The sequence below is a fragment of the Manacus candei genome, unplaced genomic scaffold, assembly GCF_025592945.1.
Source record: "Manacus candei isolate 608988 ecotype Guabito, Panama unplaced genomic scaffold, ASM2559294v1 h1tg000048l, whole genome shotgun sequence".
NCBI lineage: Eukaryota > Metazoa > Chordata > Aves > Passeriformes > Pipridae > Manacus > Manacus candei.
Genome location: NW_026138096.1, coordinates 14,612,050 through 14,635,893, shown reverse-complemented (window position 1 = coordinate 14,635,893; position 23,844 = coordinate 14,612,050). Strand labels below are relative to the sequence as shown.

Genomic DNA, 23,844 nt, shown 5'->3' with positions numbered 1-23,844 from the left:
CACGTGGATCTGGGCTGATGTTCTGCCCCAGCATCCCTTTGCTTTTGTACTTTGAATTTCAAATAAAATCATCCCAGTCAGAGCAGGGAATGGGCCTTAAATTTGGAAAACTCTGGAGTGGGAACGGATTCCTGATCTGATGGTGGCAGAAATCAGAACTCTCTGAGCCCCAGTGAAGCAAAAATGGATTTTATAAGTTTATCAGATACAAATTTTATCCATAACTGAGCCTTTTCCACTAGAATGGAGCGAGTTTGTAATTTTAATAAATAGGGAATATTGGAAAAGCCTCCAATTGATTTCTGTGCTTCCCTCTATCCCTTAAAAAAAGAACCACAATATTAGCATTGAGGAACCTTATTTTATTTAAGAAAGGGACCACAAGGTGTCACTGCCCCAAAGGGAAAAGCACTTTGTTCTGGAGCTGGGAGACAATTCCACAGCAGATTTGGGAAGATTTGGGAGCTCTGAGGAGTAATGGGAGGTGTAAGGGGAAAAATCGTGGAATCACAGCCTGGTTTGGGTTGGAAGGGACCTTAAAGCCCATCCAGCTCCACCCCTCCACCAAATATTCCGTGTTTGTTTGTTCTTTTCAAATTTATTACCTTTTTCTTTTGAAGCTTATTTTTGGAAGAGTTTGGAAATAACTTTTCACCTTCAGGATTGTACAAGACTTCCATCTCCTCCCCTTCATCCTTCCCAGCAGATTCCAAATTTACTCCACTGTTTGTTGTAGAAAACACTTTCTGTAACTTCCACTGCCCTTGTTGCTCTTCTCCCAGGTCCTTTCCTAAATACATCACAAATTTGGGAACAGGTGACTCCCAGGAGTTTCTACTCAGCAGGTGAAGGGAAGACATGATCCCGGATATTCAGCTAATTCCAAGATATTTTATATCTCTTTAGGCTTGTTCCTGACCATTCCCACAGCAGCCAGCATGGGATTATCCTGCTTTTTTTTCATGGGAATGAGTGAGTAACAACTGGGCTGCTTTAGGTGTCCTGAAAGATGTAAATAAATCCTCATTTCGTAGTGTTTTATTACCCTTTAATGCCCAGGTTGGAGCATCCTGGTCTAGTGGAAGGTGTCCCATGGCAGGGGGTTGGAACTGGATGGGCTTGAAAGTCCCTTCCAACCCAAACCATTCCTTGATTCTGTGATATTCTGTTCAGAAAACTGAGGAATATCTCCCTGCTCAGCATTTGGAACCTTCAAAGCACCAAAACTCATCTCTTGTCTCTCTTGTTTTTCCCTGCAGAAAATCACCAACCGTGTCTTAGGGAAGAAGGTGCCTTGGAACTGATGGAATGATCCCTTCAAACCAGCCTGGGGTGTTCCAGCACATGATGGGGAAGAGACAAAAATGCAGGGAAATGCTTCCACAGCTCCAATTTTTGTGGTATTGGGTCGCTTTTGTACTGATCTAATCTTGCCCTATTTAAGAATCAGTGATTTGGGATGAATGTCAGGGTTTTAAACAAATGCCTGGGGGGGTTTTGTAGTGGTTTTAAGCACTTCCAAAGTCAACACAGTCTGGAAAAACTCAGTTCATAATATATTTCTAGCTCCCTGATTGGAATAGAAGCTTTATATATTTATTTTCAATGGGTTTGAACAATGATTTTTTTTTTTATTATTATTATTATTATTTTTTTAATTCCTGTCTTGTAGAAAATTTACTTGTTTTGTACCGCAAAAAAACCCCTCAATAAAACACCTGAGTTGTAGTAACTGTTGCAGCTTGTCTGGGTATGAAGCTGGAGAGTCTAATCAGGGATATTTTTGAGGATTTGGGGAATTTTTTAGACCTTTCCTGGGAGAATCACCTCCACTTGATGAGCTGGTTGTGTCCTGCTTGGTTGTACCTTTAACCAGCATCACTTCAAAGATAAAATACAGAGGTTGTGGTTCTTGGTGATAAAATCTTAATGATTTTTTTTTTTTGTCACTGTGGAGTTCAGGTGATGGATAAACAGGAAAACACATCTGAGGCAGAACAAAGTGGGTGTGAGCTGTGGTTTCCTATTTTCTCTGCTTCAGATGTTCTCAGTAATTCAGTTCAAGAGGAGCAGTTTTGAGGAAACACCCAATTCTGTGGAAACTGAGGCACAACTCGGGGATTAAAGGCTCTGGAGAGACCTTCCAGGGCCTGAAGGGGCTCCAGGAGAGCTGGAGAGGGACTTGGAACAAGGGATGGAGGGACAGGACACAGGGAACGGCTTCATAGTGGAAAAGGGGAGATTTAGGTTGGATATTGGGAAGGAATTGTTGGCTGTGAGGGTGGGGAGGCCCTGGCCCAGGTTGGGCAGAGAAGCTGTGGCTGCCCCTGGATCCCTGGAAGTGTCCAAGTCCAGGTTGGAGCAACCTGGGCTAGTGGAAGGTGTCCCTGCCCATGGCAGGGGGTGGAATGAGATGGTCTTGAAGGTCCCTTCCAACCCAAACCAGTCTGGGATTCTGTGATGAACAGGTCAAAAAAAAAATGTTGGGAAGTGGGAAGATCTCCTTTCATGGAGGTGATGGAACCTGCACAGCCCCTCCAGGGTGGGCTTTAAGCCTCAGGGAGACCTGTTGCTGTGCAGAGAGTGACCCAGAAAGGGAGAAGATCATGGAATCTGGGCTGGAAGGGACCTTCAAGCCCCTCCAGTTCTACCCCCTCCAGAGACACCTTCTACTATCCCAGGTTGCTCCAAGCCCTGTCCAACCCGGCCTTGAGCTTGAATTTTCTCCTTCCCCTTCTCCTTGGGATCAGTCTGGGTTGCTGCTTTGCCTTTGGGAGTCTCTTCCAGGGTTAGAAAGCAACTTTCCGTGTTCCTGAAGAAGGTGCTGAAACTTGTTGGTGCTGGATTCTCTGCTACAGGGATGGACTTGTTCCCTGGGACAAGAAGTTGGGATGTCCTGGAGTCCTGACGAGATCTCACCTCACTCTGAGCTCCTTTAAGGCCACTCAGCTGCTTAATTCTGCTTTTAGCTTTGGAATGATGAAAAATCAAGGGAGCTGAAGGGCTTTGATGATGGAAAAGCCTTCTGAGGTCGAGTCCAAGCATTCCCAGCACTGCCAAGGCCACCCCTGACCCATGTCCCCAAGTGCCACATCCACAGGGCTTTGAAATCCCTCCAGGGATGGGGATCCACCCCTGGACCAGGGCTCGTTTCATCACCCTTTGGGTGCTGAAATCTTCCCCCAAAATTGGGGGGGGGGGGGAGTGTTATCATCCATCCTTCCCTTGATTTCCCTCCCTCAGGGATTCTGGTGAGGGTGACTCACCCCCATTCCATTGCCATTGGATAAACCTCGTGCTGGATGCAGAACATCCAGTGTTTACAGTGCTGGGCAAGGAGACTGTTGACATTTGGAGTTGCTGCTTCCAACCCTCCAAACTCCATTCCAGAAACTCAGGAAATTGTGCTTGGCCTGTGTTGATTCCAGAGTGGAGTCATCCCTTCTTAACCCGCTGTACACAAAGACTTTTGGGGGAAGTTCTGCAAATTTTGGGGGGCTCAGTGAGGCCAGAATGATTTTTTTTGACCCCTGCAGGAACAGATTTTTGCTCTTAAGTAGTCAGGAACGTTCTTGGATCAGCACCTCCCCTCACAGTGATTGTTGTGTGTCCACAACCTCACCTGGAGGTGGGAAATCTCATGGATGAGGTGGACAAACAAGGAACTGGAAAAGAGGTATAAAAAATCCACCTTGTGCTCTGAAACTTTAAAATAAGAGGCTTTTTTTTTCCCTTCTGGAGCATCTTCCACTTCCTCTTCCATGACCATTTCCACGAGTTCTCCCTGTTGTGCTGTAAATTCCATCCTGAGGGACTCAGTCCTGATCCTTTTGGAGTAACATGGTCAGTCCTCTGGTTTTTGGTGGGTGTTTTTGGAGTCCTTCCTATGGAGAACTACTCAAATTTGTTTGGATGTTTTTGGAATCCTTCCTAGGGAGAACCACTCTCCATTTGGTTTGGATATTTTTGGAATCCTTCCTATGGAGAACCAGTCTCCAGTGGGTTTGGATGTTTCTGGGAATCCTTTTCATGGAGACCATTCTCCAATGGGTTTGGATATTTTTGGAGTCCTTCCTAGGGAGAACCACTCTCCAATTGGTTTGGATATTTTTGGAATCCTTTCCATGGAGAACCACTCTCCAGTTGGTTTGGAATTTTTTGAAATCCTTTCCATAGAGAACCACTCTCCAATTGGTTTGGATACTTTTGGAATCCTTTCCATGGAGAACCACTCTCCAGTTGGTTTAGATATTTTTGGAATCCTTTCCATGGAGAACCCTTCTCACATCAGGCACTGCTGGGGCTTGAGTGGAGGTTTGGGACACGTTCTCTTATTGCTGGTAACGAGAAAGAATTCCTTGGAAATCTTTTGGAATGAGGATGTAAAATTAGAGCTGGAGTGCCCGATTTCCTTGGAAAAGGAAGTTCCTCTCAGAATTTAATCATGTTACCAGACATCTGCCTGGATGTGGCCTGGTCCAGTGTGGTGGCTGCTGGAGGACTCTTCCCAGAAGGAATTCCAGTGGTAAATTTGTAGGAGAACACAATGGGACGACTTGGAAGAGAAGGAGACAGGGAAGGATTTTCCCTGTGGAACAGCAGGTGAGGAAATCACTTCCTCTTCTAGAATTCCAGGAGATTTGGACTGGAAGGGGCCTTAAAGACCATCTAATTCCAACCCCCTTCCATGCTCATCTAAAATGAGATGAATTATAGACTTTATAGACCTTTGATCAGACCTCCCATAACTCCATCCAATTTTTTCTGCGAGCGCATCCTGGTTTATAATTCCCTTTTCCTGAAACCATTCCCTGATGAAGACATGACTTCCTGGCTGGCTGTTCATTAGTGCAGATCAAGCTTTTAATCCAGTAAAGCAGATCTTAATATATTGTTTCCTTCCTGCTGCACTTACGAGCCGGGCGACCGTGAAGTCATCGGGCGACCGTCGTCGGCTCGGGGCGGGAATTCTTCCCAGCCTCTGGAAATGGGAAAGGCTCAACTCTTTTCACACGAGCAGGGTTTGAAAGTCAAGCTTTTATTAATATTTCTCTCCCTACATCAGCAGATAAACCGAATTCCCCGGGTCAAAGGAGCCCCTGAGGGCGGGTGAAGGACCCCGGCGTGACAAATGGAAGCCGCGGTGATTAATGCGCTCCTGGAAGGCGCTCAAATTCCACGGGGATGAGGACACTTGGGAGAGGTCTCCCTAGGAAAAAGGGGATTTTTTTTTAATCCAGTCCAACTTTATCCATGTGTCCGTGTGCTGCAGCCCTGTTGCTTCATCAGAAGCTGCTTCAGACTTGTCTTCGTGATGTAGAAGAGACTCCAGAAGTTGTGGTTTCCCTACCTGAGGTGGATTCGGTGCATTCCATGAATCCCCCTGCTGGTCCCAGCTAAGCCTCCCTGAGTCATCTGCTGAGGAGCCAGCCCTGACCTTCCTCTGGACAGGGATGAGCCCCCTGAGACTTCCCAGTTGGATCTGGAGGAGATGACACTCCAGCTGTGGGCTCCTCAGTGCCCACTCGAGTTCCTGTGACATGACGTGTGGATGGAACTGTCATTTTAAAGGATTGTGTGAATTTTGGTCTGAAGAGACTTTTTTGGGGGGGGTCTGTCAGGGCTAAAGTTTTTATGAGCAGCAGAAAGGTGTTTTACTAGGGAAGGGAACGGAGCTGGAGAAGGTTCTGGAGCAGCTGGGGGGGCTCAGCCTGGAGAAAAGGAGGCTCAGGGGGGACCTTCTGGCTCTGCAACTCCCTGACAGGAGGGGGGAGCCAGGGGGGGTCGGGCTCTGCTCCCAGGGAACAAGGGACAGGAGGAGAGGGAACGACCTCCAGCTGTGCCAGGGGAGGGTCAGGTTGGACATCAGGAGGAATTTCTTCATGGAAAGGCCTCGGGAGTGTTGGAGTCCCCATCCCTGGAGGTGTCCCAGGAAGGCCTGGCCGTGGCACTCAGTGCTCTGGACTGGGGGACAAGGTGGGCATTGGGCACAGGGTGGACTCCATGACCTTGGAGGTCTTTTCCAACCTCAGCAATTCCATGATTCCGGGATTCTGTGTCACGACTGAGCGTGTCCTTTGTGACAGGTGAAGAGTGAAGTTGTCTGAGCTGATGGATCAGTGAAGCCCCAAAATGTGGGTGCCCAGGATCACCCCTCCCATGCTGTGTGTCCCTGTCCTGGCTGCCTCTGTCATGACTATGGAGGAATTCCTGGGAGCACCCTGAAAACGGATACCAAGAGCCTCTCCTTGTCTGTAATTCCCTGGTTGTGAGTGATTCCCAGCCCTGCTTCCCATGTGCTGCTCTTGGCTCGCTCCAGGCTGCAGGAATCCCCCAATTTGGGCTCAGCTGCCAGGCTGTGACCCAGCTGCAGGTCCTGGTCGGGTGCCACAGCTTCTGTTGGCTTTTGTCAGCAGGGATATCAAGTGATCCAGGCTGGAGGCACGGGAACGACGCCTGTTCCTCCGCACAAAAAGGCTTTTATAGGGCCTGGATCACCCCCAGCTGCTGCCCCAGCCCCGTGTAGGGCCCATGGGCTTCACATCCCAAGCTCTGCTCACATTCCCTGTGCTGGTGGGAAGCAGAGAAATTTCTGCCTGGTTGAGGAAGTGGAGGAATGAGGAAAAATGTCCCGTGTCGTGGAGCAACGGTGAGGCCACGCCAGAGCCTGTTGGCTGCCCTGGGTTTCCTTCTTCCTGCTCCTTCCCACCCCTGGCTCACCCCTCCTGGAAAGCCCTTCCCAACTCCCTGCCTCGTCCCTCTGGACCTTGATGGTTTCCTGATGGCCAAGAGCCCTTTCCTGCCTTGGAATCTCTCCCGGTTCTGTGCCAGGCTGAGGATTTACGGCTGCTCTGCTGAACCCCCCGTGAGCTGCTGAGTCTGTGGTGCCCTCGGGTGCTCCCTGCACTTCCAGGGATTTATTCTTTGGATAGACTGGGTTTTTGCTGCCTTTTTCCTTTCCTGGAGGTGGTGGGACCTTCCCAGCCCCTCCACGGGGAACTTTGAGCTTCAGGGAGAGCTGTTGCTGTGCAGGAAGGGCAGAAGATCGTGGAATCACAGGATGGTTTGGGTTGGGAGGGATCTTAAGGATCTTCCAGTCCCACCCCCTGCCACAGGCAGGGGCACCTTCCACTATTCCAGGTTGCTCCAAACCCCGTCCAACCTGGCCTTGGACACTTCCAGGGATCCAGGGGCAGCCACAGCTTCTCTGCCCAACCTGGGCCAGGACCCCACCACCCTCACAGGGAATTCTTATTCCTTCCCCCCCAAAAGTCCACTGTGCCTTCCTGTCCCCAAATGTCACCTTGGGCCTGGAGCACTCGGGGTGAGGGTGCCTGGAACTGTCCCCGTTTTCAGAGTGAAATCGTTTGCAAAGCTTTAATTACTGCTGTTAATCAATATCACTGGTAGGGCTTTGATAACTGTTGATGAACCCTTGCCCTGACCAGGGGGAGGGAGGGTTGAGTGACTCCAAGGAAGGATCCAGAGGGGCTGGGAATGTGTGTGTGTGTGTATAAGGAAGGGAAGTGAACATTCCCTCATCCCCACACTCACTGTCCCACCACTGGTTTGATGGGATTGGTTGGATGATACTGATAATATCCATCCCTGGAAGTGTCCAAGGCCAGGTTGGAGCAACCTGGGCTAGTGGAAGGTGTCCCTGCCCATGGCAGGGGGTGGAACTGGGTGGTCTTTAAGGTCCCTTCCAACCCAAACCATTCTGTGATTGTATTATTGATATAATCAATACTATTAATTAATAGTACAAATATTAATGTTAATAATCAATAAAAGTAATATTAATAATAACAACAACTGTGGAGTGGATTGAGGGTCTATAGTGGAATGGATGGAGTTATTTAATAACTTGATTTTGTTTTATTTTATTTTATATTTTATTTTATCTAATTTTATTTTATCTTATTTTATTTTATCATATTTTATCTTATTTTCTTGTATCTTATTTTATTTATTTTATTTAATCTTATTTTATCTTATTTCATTTTATCATATTTTATTTTCTTGTATCTTATTTTATTTTGTTTATTTTATTTTGTTTTTTTATTTTATCTTATTTTATCTTATTTCATTTCATCTTATTTCATTTTTTTATGTTATCTTATCCTATCTTATTTCCTTTTATTTCCTTTTATTTTATTTCCTTTTTTATCTGTTTATTTTTTTATTACTTGTATTTAATAATTTTCTTTTATCGCGCTTTTTTCCCCCATCCCTTCCTCGCGCAGGCAGCCTATGGGGACCCCCCTCCCTCCCTCCCTCCCCCCTTTCCCAGGACAGAAACGGGGCGAAGCAGCAGCGGGAACCCCCCCCCGGGTGGAGATGGAGCGATGGACAGACGGACGGACGGACGGATGGATGGGTGGAAGGCGCGGGGGGAGCCTGGGAGCCTCCGAGCCACCGGCTCTGGTTCTCATTAAGCGGCCAAAACTCGCAGCCATAAATTAGGGGCGGACAAAGCCACCCCCTCCCCTTCCCCTTCCCCTCCCCGCCGCCCCCCGGCCGGGCCGGGCAGCGCTCGGAGGGCGGCGGGCGGAGGGAGGGACCCGCCGGCATAAGAAGGGGAGGTTCGGGGCGGAGGCGGTGACACGGTGACAGCCCCGGCGGCGGCGGCATGGCCGGCCCGGGCCCCCCCCCGGGCTGGGGGCACCGCCTCGTCCTCCTGGGGGTCCTGCTGGGGGTCCCCCCGCCGGGGACGGCAGGTAAGGGGGTCCCGGAGGGGGTGTTGGGGGGGAAATTCGGGGGAGTCGGAGGGTCCGCGGGATGGATGGATGGGGAGGAGGGATGATGGGGAGAGCGGGATCTCTGCCATCCCACCGCCCGCTCGGGGGGATCCCCCCCCCAAATCCCCGTTCTCCCGCCCCAGCCCGGCGCTCGCCGCTGTGACTCTCTATGGTCCTGTTGGGATGGGATCAGGCGACCCCCAGGGAGAGGGGGGGTTCGGCTTTCACCCCCCAAAGCGGCTCAGACCCCCCCCATCCCGTCCCCATCCCATTCCCGTCCCGTCCCGATCCCGTCCCGGCTCCGGGAAGGAGCTCCGGGGCTCGTGCAGCTGCTCCGTGTTTTTTGGGCTGAAACGTGGCTTTTTCGGTCGTTGAGGAAATACATTTTTCTCCCCGGAGGTTCTCGGAGGAGAGCGAGGGGGGGACACACACACACACTCACCAGTTTCACTTCAGCCTCTCCCGCAGCTTCTTCCCCATCCCTAATTCCTTCCCCAACCCCACCGGGAACTCAGGGCCGAGGCGTCTCCACCCAAAGCACATTTTTTTGTTGTTGTTGTTATTTTTTTTTTTAACTTCTGAGCTTTGCCGGGTTCTCGGCGGCTGCTGAAAGTTTTCCAGCAGCTCCGAGAGGGCTGGGAGAGCAACGGGGAGGGTGGTGGGAGCCAGGAATCTCTGTTTGGATAAAGAGTGGAGCTGGGAAAGCTGCCTGCTCCGGTGGGATTTGGGCTCTGCAGGGCTCGCTCGGGGCTCCCCATCCCCAAAATATAGGGTGCCAACATCCCCAAACGCCAAAGCAGTGCTGTTCCCCACACAGCATTCCCAAATAGGGCTGGGAATGTGTGTGTGTTCTCCAGGAAATAAAGAGAAGGGGGGTGTGGGAAACCCCCTCTGTGCTGGACTTGGGTTTATTTGAGTTAGATTTTTTTAAGGCCCCGTCTCCTGCTCGGAGTCTCTGAGATTCCCAGAAAAAGCCACAGACAAAACAGCGAGAAATTTCAAATATCGTATCTTAGATCTCATAACTAAGGGATTTTGGCAACGGGGCCCAAAGCCCAGCCCAGTAATCCCAGGAAAGCGGCCGCCCCTCGTGTCCCATCCTCTCCCCAGACAGCGTGGGAGAGACTGCAGGAGCAGGAGAGGCAGAGAATTCCTGCCCTTCTCCCTTTGGGAATTAAAATTCGAGGGGTTTTATTCCTTGTCTCTGCCCTGGGAAGGCGGCAGTGGCTGAATCCCAGCGGAGTATTTCAGGAATATTCAGGAATACTCCCAGAACCAGAGGCCTGTGTGTGGCTGGGGGTTGGAGGGCCTGGCTCCTGCTCTGGGAGGAGGTGAGGAGAGGGAATTTGGGATTGTGCCACCACCTTATCTGCAGTTATTCCTGGAATCTGATAGCAGGCTAAATATAATGGGAGCTGATTAAATACCACACTGAGATAGTGCTGGGGGGACAGGGGTGGCCAGGCTGGGTGGCTCCATCCCATTAAACACCCATCTGCAATTCCCAACCCAGAACTCCACCTTTTTTTTTGTTGTTTTTTTTCCCTTTGTCTTTTCAATAACTTCATCTTTCCTCTGGCCAAACCACCCCCCCATCACTGCACAGGGCACCAAAACAACCCTATAAAATTATTAAACCCTAAGCCTTGTTATTCCACTCCCTGAGTAAATAACTTTGCTGGGGAACATTATTCCATCCAAGTTCTCCCTGGCAACGTTTGGCTTGGCAAGGTGACCCCAAATCCTTGACATTTTTGTTTGACCCCGACCCCTCTCTGCAGCATCCTCAGGTTGGAATTTTTGGTTCCGTTGTCATCCAGGCTTAAGTCACCCGTGGCTGCTCCCACTGCTGCAATCAAATCCAGCCACATTGTTTAGGAACAAAATAATCTTAGAAAGTCTGTCTGACTCTGGATGGAGCCAAGGAATTGCTTGTGCTGCTCCACCCCAGGGGGGAGCTGGGATGGCTCAGAGAAACCAGGAATGTGCTGCAGTTATTTCGGCTCCTCCGCTCCCTCCTCAAGCCCAGCTCGGGCTGGAAAGATGTTAAGTCCATTTTGGGGGGATGGAACCACACTTGCCCATCCCATAAATTATGGAATCATGGAATGGTTGGGGTTGGAAGGGACCTTGAAGGTCATCCAGTTCCACCCCCTGCCATGGGCAGGGACACCTTCCACTAGTCCAGGTTGTTCCAAGCCCCGTCCAACCTGGCCTTGGACACTTCCAGGGATGGCACCCATGTGCCAGCTGCTTCTCCAGGGTGGGATTCAGGGGATTAAGGCCACTAGTTTGGGACTTGGGAGGCTTCCAGGATTAAGGCTGGGCCAGAAATGAGGGTGCTGAGCTGGGAAAGGGGCGATGCTTTGGCTTCATTCCAGTGTCCCTTCCCAGAAACATCCCTGAGAGGAGGCTCTGGATGTTCCCGAGTTCCCTCTGGATGTGGCTGTGGAGGAGCTCCAGCTCCCAGGGTCTGGCAGGGTCTGTTCACCAGGACTTCTCCTCCCCAGGGCCACCGTCCCACGGAGAACGTGTCACCCCACAGTGGCTCCTGGGGGGCCGCAGCAGACGAGCCGTGAGCCTGCAGGAACAGGTAAGGGCTGGAGCCTCCTCCTTCCTTCCCTCCCTCCCTCCCTCCCTCCAGCTTCCCTCTGCCTGCAGGGCTCTGTGGGGGCACTGGGATGGAGATGTGGAGTTTGCAGGATCCATGGGCAAGATGTGGAATTTGTAGGACCCATGAGGACGTGGAATTTGCAGGATCCATGAGCAGGACATGGAGTTTTTAGGATCCATGAGCAGGATGAGGAGTTTTCAGGATCCATGAGCAGGGTGTGGAGTTTGCAGGATCCATGAGGATGTGGAGTTTGCAGGATCCATGAACAGGACAAGGAGTTTTTAGGATCCATGAGGTGGATGTGGAGTTTGTAGGATCCATGAGCAGGGTATGGAGTTTGCAGGATCCATGAGCAGGACATGGAGTTTTTGGGATCCATGAGCAGGATGAGGAGTTTTCAGGACCCATGAGGATGTGGAGTTTGCAGGATCCATGAGCTGGATGTGAAGTTTTTAGGATCTATGAACAGGACACGGAGTTTTTAGGATCCATGAGCAGAGTGTGGAGTTTGCAGGATCCATGAGCAGGACATGGAGTTTTTGGGATCCATGCATAGGTTGTGGAGTTTTCAGGATCCATGAACAGGACATGGAGTTTTTGGGATCCATGAGCAGGATGAGGAGTTTTCAGGATCCATGAGGATGTGGAGTTTTTAGGATCTATGAGTAGGGTGTGGAGTTTGCAGGATCCATGAGCAGGGTGTGGAGTTTTTAGGATCCATAAGCAGGACATGGAGTTTTTAGGATCTATGAGCAGGGTGTGGAGTTTTCAGGACCCATGAGGATGTGGAGTTCCCTCTGGGGGAAGAACCTTTTCCAGATATCCAACCTAAACCTGCCCTGTCCCAGCTCCAGCCATTCCCAGGGGTCCTATCCCTGATCACCACAGAGAAGGGAGTCCTTGGAAGCCTGTGGGGAGGAGAGCATATCAGGACATCTCTTCCCAGGGCTGCTCTGCCGGCTGTCACACCCCCCTGCCACCCCCACCATCCCCAAATCCACTTTCTGAGCTGCCTGTGGTCACCCTCTCCCGGGTTTGGCCCCTTTCCTGGCTCTGGGATCAGCTGGATTGGCAGCTGCCCCTCAGCAGCTGGGCCTCCTACCCGGAATCCAGGGGGGTCTGGGGGCTGTGCTTTCCTTCTGGATCCTTCTGGATCCATCCAAACCCCTTCCCAGCGCTGGTGCAGAGGGTTCTGAGGAGCTCTTCTGGCTGGGGGTGGAGCAGATTCCCTGCTGGGAGGTGACTTTCCCTGCTGGCTTTCCCTGCTTCCAAGTGAGACCTCCTTGCTCCAGGTGGAAGAGCCTTTGGAGAAGGGGTTTGTGCTTGGAGGGGCTGGATGGTGCCTTTTCCCGGGGGATTCAGTGCTGGCTGCTCCTCCAGGAGCTAAAATAGCCCGTGTGGGTGCTGTGGTGAGCCTGGAGAACCATCCCCTCCCTGCCAGGCAGCCCCGGATCCATCTATATTTAAATTGGAAGGCACTTGGGATGGGCAAGATGTGGCAACAGGAGGTTTATTTATGCTCCTGCCAACACCCAAAATGATCCTTTTGGGGGTGGTGGTGTGTGTGAAATCGCAGCCATGTGATTTTGGGGGGGTTCAGGAATCACTGGGGGGCTCCAGGGCAGGTCCTGGAGTATTTCCTGGCATCTGCTCTGCCTCCAGCTCCAGCCAGCCCGAAACAAGGAGGCTCCTGTTCCTGGAGCAGGGGGAAGGAGGGGAGAGGGAGGGTGGTCGTGGCCGGGAGGCTTCGTGGGGAGGAACAACGGGGACAAGCAGGCACAGCCCCAACCCGGCCCTTTTCGCTGCTGACTTTCGTGTTTTCAGGCTCAATTTAGCCCGTCCCGTCCCCACCCCGGCTCCTCCCGCCCTCCAGCAAAGATCCTGGAAATAAATGCGGCTTTGGGAACGCTGCCAGCCCCGCTCTGTGCGTCCAGGAGTCTGTGAGGAGGCAAAATCTGGGTCCACGAAATGATGGGTTGGAGTTTGGTGACACCCCCCACCACCCCCTCCCTTCCCGAGACTCCTTCATCCCTTCCCTGGGGGCTGCTCCTGGTGCAGCAGGTGGGATGGATGCCACATTCCCCTCTTCCTGGAGGAAGGAGGTGGATCCAGGGGGTAAAAAGGAGGCTGGTGGTGGTGGCCCACCGTGGGCGGGCTGGCACTGGCGCTGGCACGGCGCTGGGTGGGCTGGACCTTCCTCCCCATCCACCCTCCCCTCCTCTCTCCCATTGTTCAGGGCTCAACTCCCCGAGGGCTCCAGAGCTCCCAGCACACATGGAAGTGATTTTGGAGAGGCCTGGGATGGGAGGGGGTCGTGGGGACCCAGATTGCAAACAGCTCCCCCCGGTCGTGCTGGCTGCGGTGGGATCCTGTCCTGGCATCCTCCTGTCCTGGCATCCTCCTCCTCCTCCTCCTCCTCCTCCTCCTGCTCCTGCCCCTTCCCCCGGGCTTGGGATGTGGAGGGAAGGTGCCAGAGCTGACCTTGGGCTTTTCCAGCCCCTCGCAGATGGAAGTGGAGGTTGTATCCAGCATCCTGACCTGGGTGTCCCACTGGTTATCCAGCCCTGAGGAATGGGAGTCTCCCGTCCCCTCCCTGGGGACTCACCCAGCCTTTCCTGCTGCCCCTGGAGTTCCTGCCTCTTTCCTTTCCCTTTGGAATTGCTTTTTCCCAAATGTGGTTTCTTGCTGCAGTGGTTTTAAACTGCCAGAGGGCAGGGATAGGTGGGATATTGGGATGAAGTTCTTGGCTGTGAGGGTGGGGAGGCCCTGGCATAGGTTGGGCAGAGAAGCTGTGGCTGCCCCTGGATCCCTGGAAGTGTCCAAGGCCAGACTGGAGCACCCTGGGATAGTGGAAGGTGACCCTGCCCATGGCAAGGGGTGCAACTGGATGATCTTGAAGGTCCCTTCCATCCCAAACCATTCTGGGATCTTAAGGGAGCAGGAGAGCTCCTCACCTTCCCTCTGTGTCTCTCCTGGTGCCCCATCCCTGTCTGGGAAAGCCCCTTGGCACTGTGGGAACATCCTTCCACCCTTTGCTTCCCCTCACACTGCAGGATCATTCCCTGGGGCCCTGGAGCAGCCAGTGTCTCCCTGGCCTGGGATGGGATGTGGCCATTCCCTTCATTCCCTTCATCCTCCCCGAGGAACTCGGATGCAAACTTGGAGCATCCTGTCCGGTCCCAGGATGGGATCCCTGAACCTCAGGCCCCTCCCTGGGGAGCTCTGGCTACACACTGGGCTCATGGCCCTGCTCCAGAGGAGGAAGGAGGGAGGAGAGGACTGCCTGTGGTTTGGGATGTGCTGCAGGTGCCGAGGACACACTCCTGCCCATCTGCTTCCCGCTGGGAAACCCTTTTCCCTGTGTGAGGTGTGGCAGGACTGAGCAACCCCTGCTGTGCTCCCTGTTTGCTTTGAAACAACCCCAACCCTGCCTGGATTGCCTTGCTTCCCTTGGCTCCCTGGGATGCTTTTCCAACGAGCAGCTGGAGCCAGAGGCTTGTCCTTGAGGTCTTGGATCCTGATCCCTGTGTGGATGTTGGACAAGGTGATGCAATTCCCAGGCTGTGCTGCTCAAACCTCGCTGGGATCCAGCTGCCTGGGGAGGACCTGGCTCAGCTGTGCTGCTCCAGCTGGAAAACCCATCTCCAAATCGTCCCTGGAGCATCTCCTGGTAGCTCGGATCCCCGTTTTCCCCGGCACATCCGGGCCTGCCTGTGCTCATTTAGAAAATCAGGACTTGTGGGACCTGCCTGAGCAGATGGATTGGTTGGGATTTGGACGTGGATTTTTGGTTTAACCACTGATTTCCCGAGGAGCTCGGTGCTCCTTGAGCTTCCCAGCAGGAATGGAGGAGGAAGCCTGGGAGAGCAGGATGTCTGGGAGCTGTGGGAAGAGCAACTCAACCCCCTTGGCCTCGGCTCCTGTGGAAACATCCTGTGGTTTTCCTGATCAATGGAGGGAAAAAGTAAACCAGACTTGAGCTGGGCCACTCATGGACTGGGACATGAGCTGACATTCCAGCCTCTCCCAGCCCAGCCCCTGGTGGGATTGGCTTTGCTGGGATGTCCTGGAGAGGGACCACCACTTCCACATCCAGCCAGGGCTGAGGGAAAGTGGATCCTGCAGCCCCTGGCAAGGACTGGGGGATTCTTTTCGTGGTTATTGGAGAAAGGAGGTGGAGGAGGAAGATTCCAGAGCCTGGGAATATGCTGGAGCCCAGGATTGTATTGGAACCTGTGAAGACTGCTGGATCCCAGAAGGATGCTGGAGCTTGGAATGTGCTGGATCCCAGAAGGATGCTGGAGCTTGGAATGTGCTGGATCCCAGGAAGATGCTGAGCCCAGGGTGGTGGTGGAGCCCAGGAGGACACTGGAAGTTGGGATGTTGCTGGAGCTTGGAATGTGCTGGAACCTGGGACAATGCTGGAGCCTGGGAAAATGATGAAGTGTGGGATCATACTGGAGCTCAGTGGGAAGATGCTGGAGCCCAGGAGGATGCTGGAGCCTGGGGTGATGCTGGAGCCTGATAAGTTGCTGGAACCCAGGATGACATTGGAGCCTGGGATGATACTGGAACCTGGGATGGTGCTGGAACCCGGGATGGCGCTGAATCCTGGGATAATGGAGCCCAGGGCAATGCTGGAGCCCAGGATTATATTGGAACCTGGGGAGATGATGGAGCTTGGAATGATACTGGAACCCAGGATGATGCTGAAACCCAGAATGATGCTGGAGCCCGGGATGGTGCTGGAGCCTGGAATGATGTTGGAGCCCAGGAGGATATTGGAGCCTGGAATGATGTTGGAGCCTGGAATGATGTTGGAGCCTGGGACAGTGCTGGACCCAGGAGGATATTGGAACCTAGGATGATGATGGAGCTTGGAATGATGCTGGAGCCCAGGAAGAATCTAATCCCTGCTCATTCCTGGTGTGCAGCATCTTGGCAGGCCCTGCTCCCTGCCAGGCTCAAGGCAAAATTACCAGTGTTTAATTGATTAATTAATTAATTAATCCCCTTTCCTGGCCTCAGAGCTGGGTGATTTGGCTCCTGCCTGGCACAAGTGCTGCTCCCATTCCCATTCTCCCTCTTTTTGCTGCTCTGGATCTCTCCAGGGGCTGAGCTGGCCCCATCCCAGCTGGAATAGGGATCCATCCCCTCCTGGATTCCTCAGATTCCTCGAGGGAAACTGAGGCACCGGGAAGGGAAGAGCTTGTGGTGCATCACCTGGCAGGGATGGGGGACAGATCCCAGCGGCAGCCGTTGGTTTTCCAGCCTTTGGAATTGGGGCAGGGAGCTGTAAGCGCCGGGATAACCCTGGACAAAGACATGGCCCTTTAAGACGGCAGCTGGGAAAAAGAGCTTTTTGCCAGGAAGGGCCCTTAAGTCGAGGCAGGGAGTAATTGCTGGGGAATTCAAAACCGGGAAGGAGCCGGCAGGGACTTTGGGGGGGAAAGAGGAGGAGGAGATGGAAAGGGCTGCGGGGAGCGGGCGATGGGGAGATCAGAGAGGGAAAAAAAAAAAGGGGGAGGGCGAGAAGGAGGGGGAAAGAAGGGAAACGGCAAGAAAAATGTCCAGACCATGTTTGGCCGGGGAGTGATGTTTGGATAAGATCATGTTCCAAAAATACAGCCCGTTCCCACCAGCGCCGAAGGAGGGGAGGGGGGGGGAGGGGGTCCCGTGGCCCCCCCCGGGTTCCTCCTGCGGCTCCACGCGGGGCCCCGCGCCGGGATTTGGGATCCGTGCCGGGATTTGGATCCCGTGGCTGTGCCGTGGTGGTGCCGAAAGGAATTGTCGGAGCCCCGCAGCCGCCTGGCTTCGCTCTGGGCTTTGTTTTTTTAAGGCACCGCGTCCGCTCGCCTTTTTTGGAGCTGGGAAGACTTTGCTGGAGGAGAAAGGGAGGGGGGGGGATGCTCAGCCAGCCCGGCTCCATCATCGCATCCCGACGGCGGGGGGAGCGGGACACCTCCGTGTCCTCGGGAATTGGGGCCATCGGGACTCTTCTTGGAGCAGGGATCGGTCCCACGGCCGGTTGGAGCAGCTGGAGGGGGTGTCCCCACTGCCAGAGCTCGGGCTGGGATGGATCTGCGGGAATATCCATCCCGGGAGCACAGATCCCATGTCCTGAGGTCTGGCAGCTGTGGGGCCCCACATCCCAAAATGCTCTGTCCCATCCTTTTTAAGGATGATGGTCCCCAGGAGGGGGAGGCTGCCAGGCTGGGGGTCCCCCAGTATCCCCACTTCCCAGGCAAAGCCTTATCCATAGGGATCAGGGAACAGCAGGATTTAACCTCTGTTTCATCCTAAACTGTGAATCACCCAGCTTTACCCACTCCTTACTGCATTCCCAGTTTTCCAACTGCAAAATCCCAAGTTCTGAATCACCCAGTTTCACCCCCTCCCTGCTGCATTCCTGGTTTTCCAGCTGCAAAATCCCAAGTTCTGAATCACCCAGTTTTACCCCCTCCCTGCTGCATTCCTGGTTTTCCAGCTGCAAAGCCCCATAATGCCAAGAGCAGCTGAAGCCAGAGCCTTGCAGAGATGGCTCCTTGCTCTTCCCTTGCCCTCCAGAACTGGGAAAACCTCACCATGGATCCTCATGGATGGGGAGGGACTGGTGGGGTCCCATGGAGGATTCCAAGGGCTCCCTGCATCCCTCATGGATGGGAGGGACTGATGGGCTCCTGTGGGTTATCCCAAGGGTTCCCTGCATCCCTCAGGGACAGGAGGGACTGATGGGATTCTATGGAGAATCCCAGGGGTTCCCTGCATCCCCCATGGGTGGGAGGGACTGATGGGATTCTCTGGAGGATCCTGAGGTCTCCCTGTATCCATCAAAGATCGGGTCCCACGGGGGATCCCTGAGAGCTCCCTGTATCCATCATGGATGGGGAGGGACTGATGGGGTCCTGTGTGAGATTCCAAGGGTTCCCTGCATCCCTCAGGGACAGGAGGGACTGATGGGGTCCTGTGGGGTATCCCAAGGGCTCCCTGCATCCATTATGGATGAGGTCCCATGGGGGATCCCTGAGAGCTCTCTGTATCCATCATGCATGGGGAGGGACTGATGGGGTCCTGTGTGAGATTCCAAGGGCTCCCTGCATCCTTCATGGATGGGGAGGGACTGATGGGGTCCTGTGGGGGATCCCAAGGGTTCCCTGTATCCACCATGGATGGAGAGAGACAGAGTGAGGGAGGCAGAGCCACATCCAGGCCACAGCCAAGAGCCAGGTGATGTTTTCAGTGTCCCCAGCTGGGAATGGGCTGTGGGGACATCAGGGAAGGGCAGCATTTTGGGCTCCAGCCCATCCTGTCACGTGCTGGGTTGGATCCAAAGGTCAGATTCCCATTTAACACCTTCCAAAAGCGAGGGAGTGAGTAAATCCAGCGGCATCCTGGGGAAGCTGAGTCACTCCCTCCCTTTTGCTGCTCCCGGTGTTTTTATCCGATCCATTATCCCGGTGGTTGGTGGTTATTTCCACACCCTGCAGGGGCACAGACCCACCCAGGGGTGAGGCCCTTTTCCCCTGGATCAGGATCTCTGGTGGGATGGAGCACAGGGAGACCCCGCTCCCCATCCCGTGTCCCATCCTGGTTCTCCCCTCTGCCTTTCCCAGGGGAAGCTGCCACCAGGGTTGGGATTTGCTGCCTCACCCCCATCCCTGCGGGGTCAATCCCAGTGGGAATCCTCTGTTATCCCCGTGCTGGGCTGGGAATTCTCAGGAAATCAGGAGTTGTTTCTCACCTTCCACAGGGTTGTAGCAGGGGATGGAGTGGATGGAGCAGAACCAGGGAGGAGAGGCCGGGATGTGGCCTGGGCTGGGGAGCAGAGGGAGGTGCTGGGGACAGGGATGTGTTTCCTGATCCCATTCCCTCTTTCCCTTTCCAAGTGCCCTAAGCTGGAGAGCAGAGGGGAAGTGCTTGAGGACAGGGATGTGTTTCCTGATCCCATTCCCTCTTTCCCTTTCCAAGTGCCCTAAGCTGGAGAGCAGAGGGAGGTGCTGGGGACAAGAATGTCTTTTTTGATCCCATTCCCTCTTTCCCTTTCCAAGTTCCCTGATCTTGGAGAGCAAATGGAGGTGCTGGGGACAGGGATGTGTTTCCTGATCCCATTCCCTCTCTCCCTTTCCAGGTGCCCTGATCTCGGAGAGCAGAGGGAGGTGCTGGGGACAGGGATGTCCTTTCTGATCCCATTCCATCCTTTCCTTTCCAGGTGCCGGCGCCTGCCCAGGCAGAGGTGGCTGTGAAGGCTGAGGGCAAAGAGCTCATCCTGGTGCTGGAGAGGAACCAGTAAGTGCTGGGATGGGGCTGGGAAAGTGGCGTGGGGTGTTTGGGGCTGGAGATGTCCCTCTGCCCTCACGGCATTTCATGGAATCATGGAATGGTTTGGGTTGGAAGGGACCTTAGAGGCCATCCAGTCCCTCCATGGGCAGGGGCACCTTGCACCATCCCAGGTTGCTCCAACCTGGCCTTGGACACTCCCAGGGATCCAGGGGCAGCCACAGCTTCTCTGCCCCTTGGTGGGTTCCTGTCCCTGTGGAGAGAGTTGTTCTCTGCAGGAGGAGCTTCTGCTTCCACTTCTTCTTCCCACCAACCTGTCCTGGCAGAATCCTCTTCCTGCTGCTGTTTGGGTGAAAAATCAGCCACCACAATGTCCCCAGAACCCTCCAGAGACCTGCAGAGGAGCTTCTGGTGTGCAGGAAGGAGAACTGGGGGATCCCCCTGCACGTTTTTGGGTCAGTGGGGGGGTTGTCGTGGAGGTTGGAAGCTCCTGAGCTAAGCTGAGCCTGGGGTCTCGCTGGGGCTCCAGGCCTGGAGAGCTTTGGGTGTCCTCCCATGACCCCAGTCCTGGCTTGGGGGTGGCCAGGAGGGGGGAGGAGCATCCCTGGGGGCTGTGGGGCCTCTGGAAGGAGCAGGGAGGAGTGGGGAACTGCGGGATGGGGGCACAGGGAAACAGGGGAGGGGGTGGGTGGCAGCAAAAGGGAACTGGGCAGCCAGGGCAGCCCAGGGCACCCAGGACCATCTGTAATACCTGGGAACATCCATAGCACTTGGGATCATCCATGAGACCTGGGATCATCCATAATGCTTGGGAACATCCATGGCACCCTGGACCATCCATGGTACCTGGGATCATCCATAATACCTGGAATCATCCATGATATCCAGAATCATCCATGGCACTTGAGATCATCCAGGATACCTGGGATCATCCATGGCACCCAGGACAATCCATGGCACTTGAGATCATCCAGGATACCTGGGATCATCCATGGCACCCAGGACAATCCATGGCACTTGGGATCATCCATGGCACCTGGGATCATCCGTAGTACCTGGAGTCATCTGTAGTACCTGGGATCATTCATGGCACCCAGGGCAATTCACGGCACCTGGGAACATCCATGACACCTGGGATCATCCATGGCACTCGGGATCATCCATGGCACCTGGTATTATCCATAGTATCTGGAATCATCCATGGCACCATCATCCATGGGAATCCTCCATAGTACCTGGAATCATCCATGGCACCCAGGATCATCCATGGCACTTGGGATTATCCATAGTACCTGGAATCATCCATAGTATCTGGAGTCACCCATAGTACCTGGGATCATCCATGGCACCTGGAATCATCCATGGCAGTTGGGATCATCCATGGCACCTGAGACCATACGTAGTACCTGGAATCATCCATAGTACCTTGAGTCATTCATAGTGCCCAGGATCATCCATGACACCCAGGACAATCCATGGCACCCAGGACAATCCATGGCACCTGGGATCATCCATGGCACTTGGGATCATCTATGTTACCTGGGATCATCCATGGCATGCAAGAAAATCCATGGCACTCAGGATTATTCATGGCACCTGGTATTGTCCAAAGTACCTGGAATCATCCATAGTATCTGGAGTAATCCACAGTACCCGGGATCATCCATGGCACCTGGGATCATCCATGGCACCTGGTATTATCCATAGTACTTGGAATCATCCATAGTACCTGGAGTCACCCATAGTACTCGGGATCATCCGTGGCACCCTCCATGGCACCCAGGACAATCCATGGTACTTGGGATCATCCGTGGCACACAGGACAGTCTGTGGCATCCAAAAGCGTCTGTGTCACCCAGGACAGTCCATGGCACCCAGGACAATCTGTGACACCCGAGACATGACACCCAAGAACTTCCCTGGCACCCAAGAACTTCCAGAAACCAAGAACTTCTCTGATCCCGGGACCATCTGTTGCACCCAAGTCAGTCCACAGCACCCAAGACACCCAAGGCTGGCTGTGGGGACAGTGTGGGGACACCAAAGCAGCCCTGGCCACCTAAACTGCTCCCCTGGGGGCAGGTGACAGGGCCACCTTAGCCCTGGGAGCCCGTGGAGGCCGGGCTGGATCTCCCATCTTCTCTCTCCTGGTGCTGGGACATTGGTTGGTCTCCAAACCCACCCCGTGGGGGGTTTTCCTTCCCGTGTGCTGCAGGAGAAGACACATCTCTCCCCTCCTTTCCTGGGTGCCTGGAGAGGACATCCCAGTGCTCTGAGTCCCAGATCCCTGGGTCAGCCATCCCAGTTCTCCTGTTCTCCAAGCACAATACAGAGGCTCCTGCCTCTCCTGTGTCCTCAGCCCACCTGTCCCTCTCCCTGTCCCCAACCTGGGGGGACAATCTTGTCTTGCCCAACCACCCACATGTCCCCTTCCAGGAACCAGCTCGGAGCTCCTGTCTCATTTCTGGGCTGGAAGTGGAGCCCCTGGTGCCAGGCACCCACTCACGGGCGGGCAGGAAAGCCACAACTGTGCCCACAGAGTCATTTCTGGGACCCGAGTGGGTGTAAAATCAAGAGCAGGAGGTGGGAGGGCTGTTCCAACACTGCCTGCCTGTTATTTTCTCCTTCTGCAGAAAAAAACCCTCTGGGACGGGGCCAAACCTCAACAATCGAGGGCTGAACTGACCTCAGGGGCAAACCTGGACCTCCTTCTCCTTCCCTTCTTCTCCTTTCCTCCTTCTCCTTCTCCTTCTCCTTCTCCTTCTCCTTCTCCTTCTCCTTCTCCTTCTCCTTCTCCTTCTCCTTCTCCTTATCCTTCTCCTTCCCTTCCCAAACCTTTCCTTTCCTTTCCTTCCCTTCCCAAACCTTTCCTTTCCTTTCCTTTCCTTTCCTTTCCTTTCCTTTCCTTTCCTTTCCTTTCCTTTCCTTTCCTTTCCTTTCCTTTCCTTTCCTTTTCCTTTCCTTTCCTTTCCTTTCCTTTCCTTTCCTTTCCTTTCCTTTCCTTTCCTTTCCTTTCCTTTCCTTTCCTTTCCTTTCCCTTTCCCTTTCCCTTTCCCTTTCCCTTTCCCTTTCCCTTTCCCTTTCCCTTTCCCTTTCCCTTTCCCTTTCCCTTTCCCTTTCCCTTTCCCTTTCCCTTTCCCTTTCCCTTTCCCTTTCCCTTTCCCTTTCCCTTTCCCTTTCCCTTTTTCCCTTTCCCCCTTTCCCTTTCTCCTTTTCCCTTTCCCTTTCCCTTTCCCTTTCCCTTTCCCTTTCCCTTTCCCTTTCCCTTTCCCTTTCCCTTTCCCTTTCCCTTTCCCTTTCCTTCCCAATCCTTCCCCTTTCTCCTTTTTTCCCCCTTTTCCCCCTTCCTTTCTCCAACAACCCAGGGGGTCATTCCAGCCCCAGATCCCCCTTTCTCCAGCCTTGCACCCCCATCCCAGCGTGTTCCTGACTGTGAGCTCAGCCCTGGCTCTTCCCTGCGGCAGGAAGCCGTTTGTCAGCGTGGGATGGGCTGGGATTGGGATGTGTCACTCCTGGATCAGCCTCGGGAATGGGGGGCAGATGTCCGGCAGCTGCAGGGGGGCAGCCGAGGCACGTGGGGTGAAGGCAGGGCGGGGGAGCAGCTTCCTAAAAGCAGCCTGAGCTTTCTTACAATCCTCTCGGGATTTTCGGGAAGCCCCCCCTCGCTCTTCCCGGGGTCTTTCCTCGGGATTACCACCCTGGCGGTGCCGGGAGTGACACCAAGTGACATTCCTGGGGTTGGAGACCCCAAACCTCCCCCATCCTCAGCCGGTCCCTGAGCACGGGGTCGATCCTCTCTTCTCCCAGCAGGAAGTTTCCTCCAGGGGGGGTTTTATCCCAAGGAGAATTTGTTCCCTGTGGAGAAGCCGCCACCCTGCCCGGCTGTTGGAGGTGACCGGGTGGCCCTCGAGGTGCCCGGGGTGGGCACTTGGGCTCCCCCCCATCCCAGCCCAGGATCCCAAAGCGGTTTTGGGGGCAGCCCTTTCCTGTCCCTCTTGTGTCCCCACGGGTTGGGGGCTGTGCCCCAAGCCCTGCGAGGGGGGTCTGAGGGGGGGACAGGGATGGCTCAACCGGGTCGGGACACGGCAGGAATTGGAATGGGCTGCCCAGGGAAGTGATTCTGCCCCTGGACTGGGCACTGGCGAGGCCACACCTCGAGTGCTGTGCTCGGTTCTGGGCCTCTCAGTTTAGGAAGGGTATTTAGGGGCTGGA

At 53.9% G+C, this 23,844-nt stretch overlaps 2 protein-coding genes across 3 annotated transcripts in view; both read left to right on the top strand.

The window, feature by feature from the left end:
* The window catches only part of ALMS1 (ALMS1 centrosome and basal body associated protein), a 67,909-nt gene extending 66,177 nt beyond the window's left edge, over positions 1-1,732 (top strand). The window contains exon 19 of the mRNA XM_051798155.1: positions 1,260-1,732. Coding sequence (XP_051654115.1) covers positions 1,260-1,304 — 45 coding nt within the window. The 3' untranslated portion in view covers positions 1,305-1,732. The remainder of the gene's footprint in view (positions 1-1,259) is intronic.
* Positions 1,733-8,207: 6,475 nt separating this feature from the next.
* Positions 8,208-23,844, top strand: part of ADAM33 (ADAM metallopeptidase domain 33) — a 37,304-nt gene continuing 21,667 nt past the window's right edge. For both annotated transcript variants that reach the window (XM_051798166.1, XM_051798165.1), the window contains exons 1-3: positions 8,208-8,720; positions 11,252-11,334; positions 19,565-19,641. In XM_051798166.1, the coding sequence (XP_051654126.1) occupies positions 8,633-8,720; positions 11,252-11,334; positions 19,565-19,641 (248 nt within the window). In that variant the 5' untranslated portion in view covers positions 8,208-8,632. The remainder of the gene's footprint in view (positions 8,721-11,251; positions 11,335-19,564; positions 19,642-23,844) is intronic.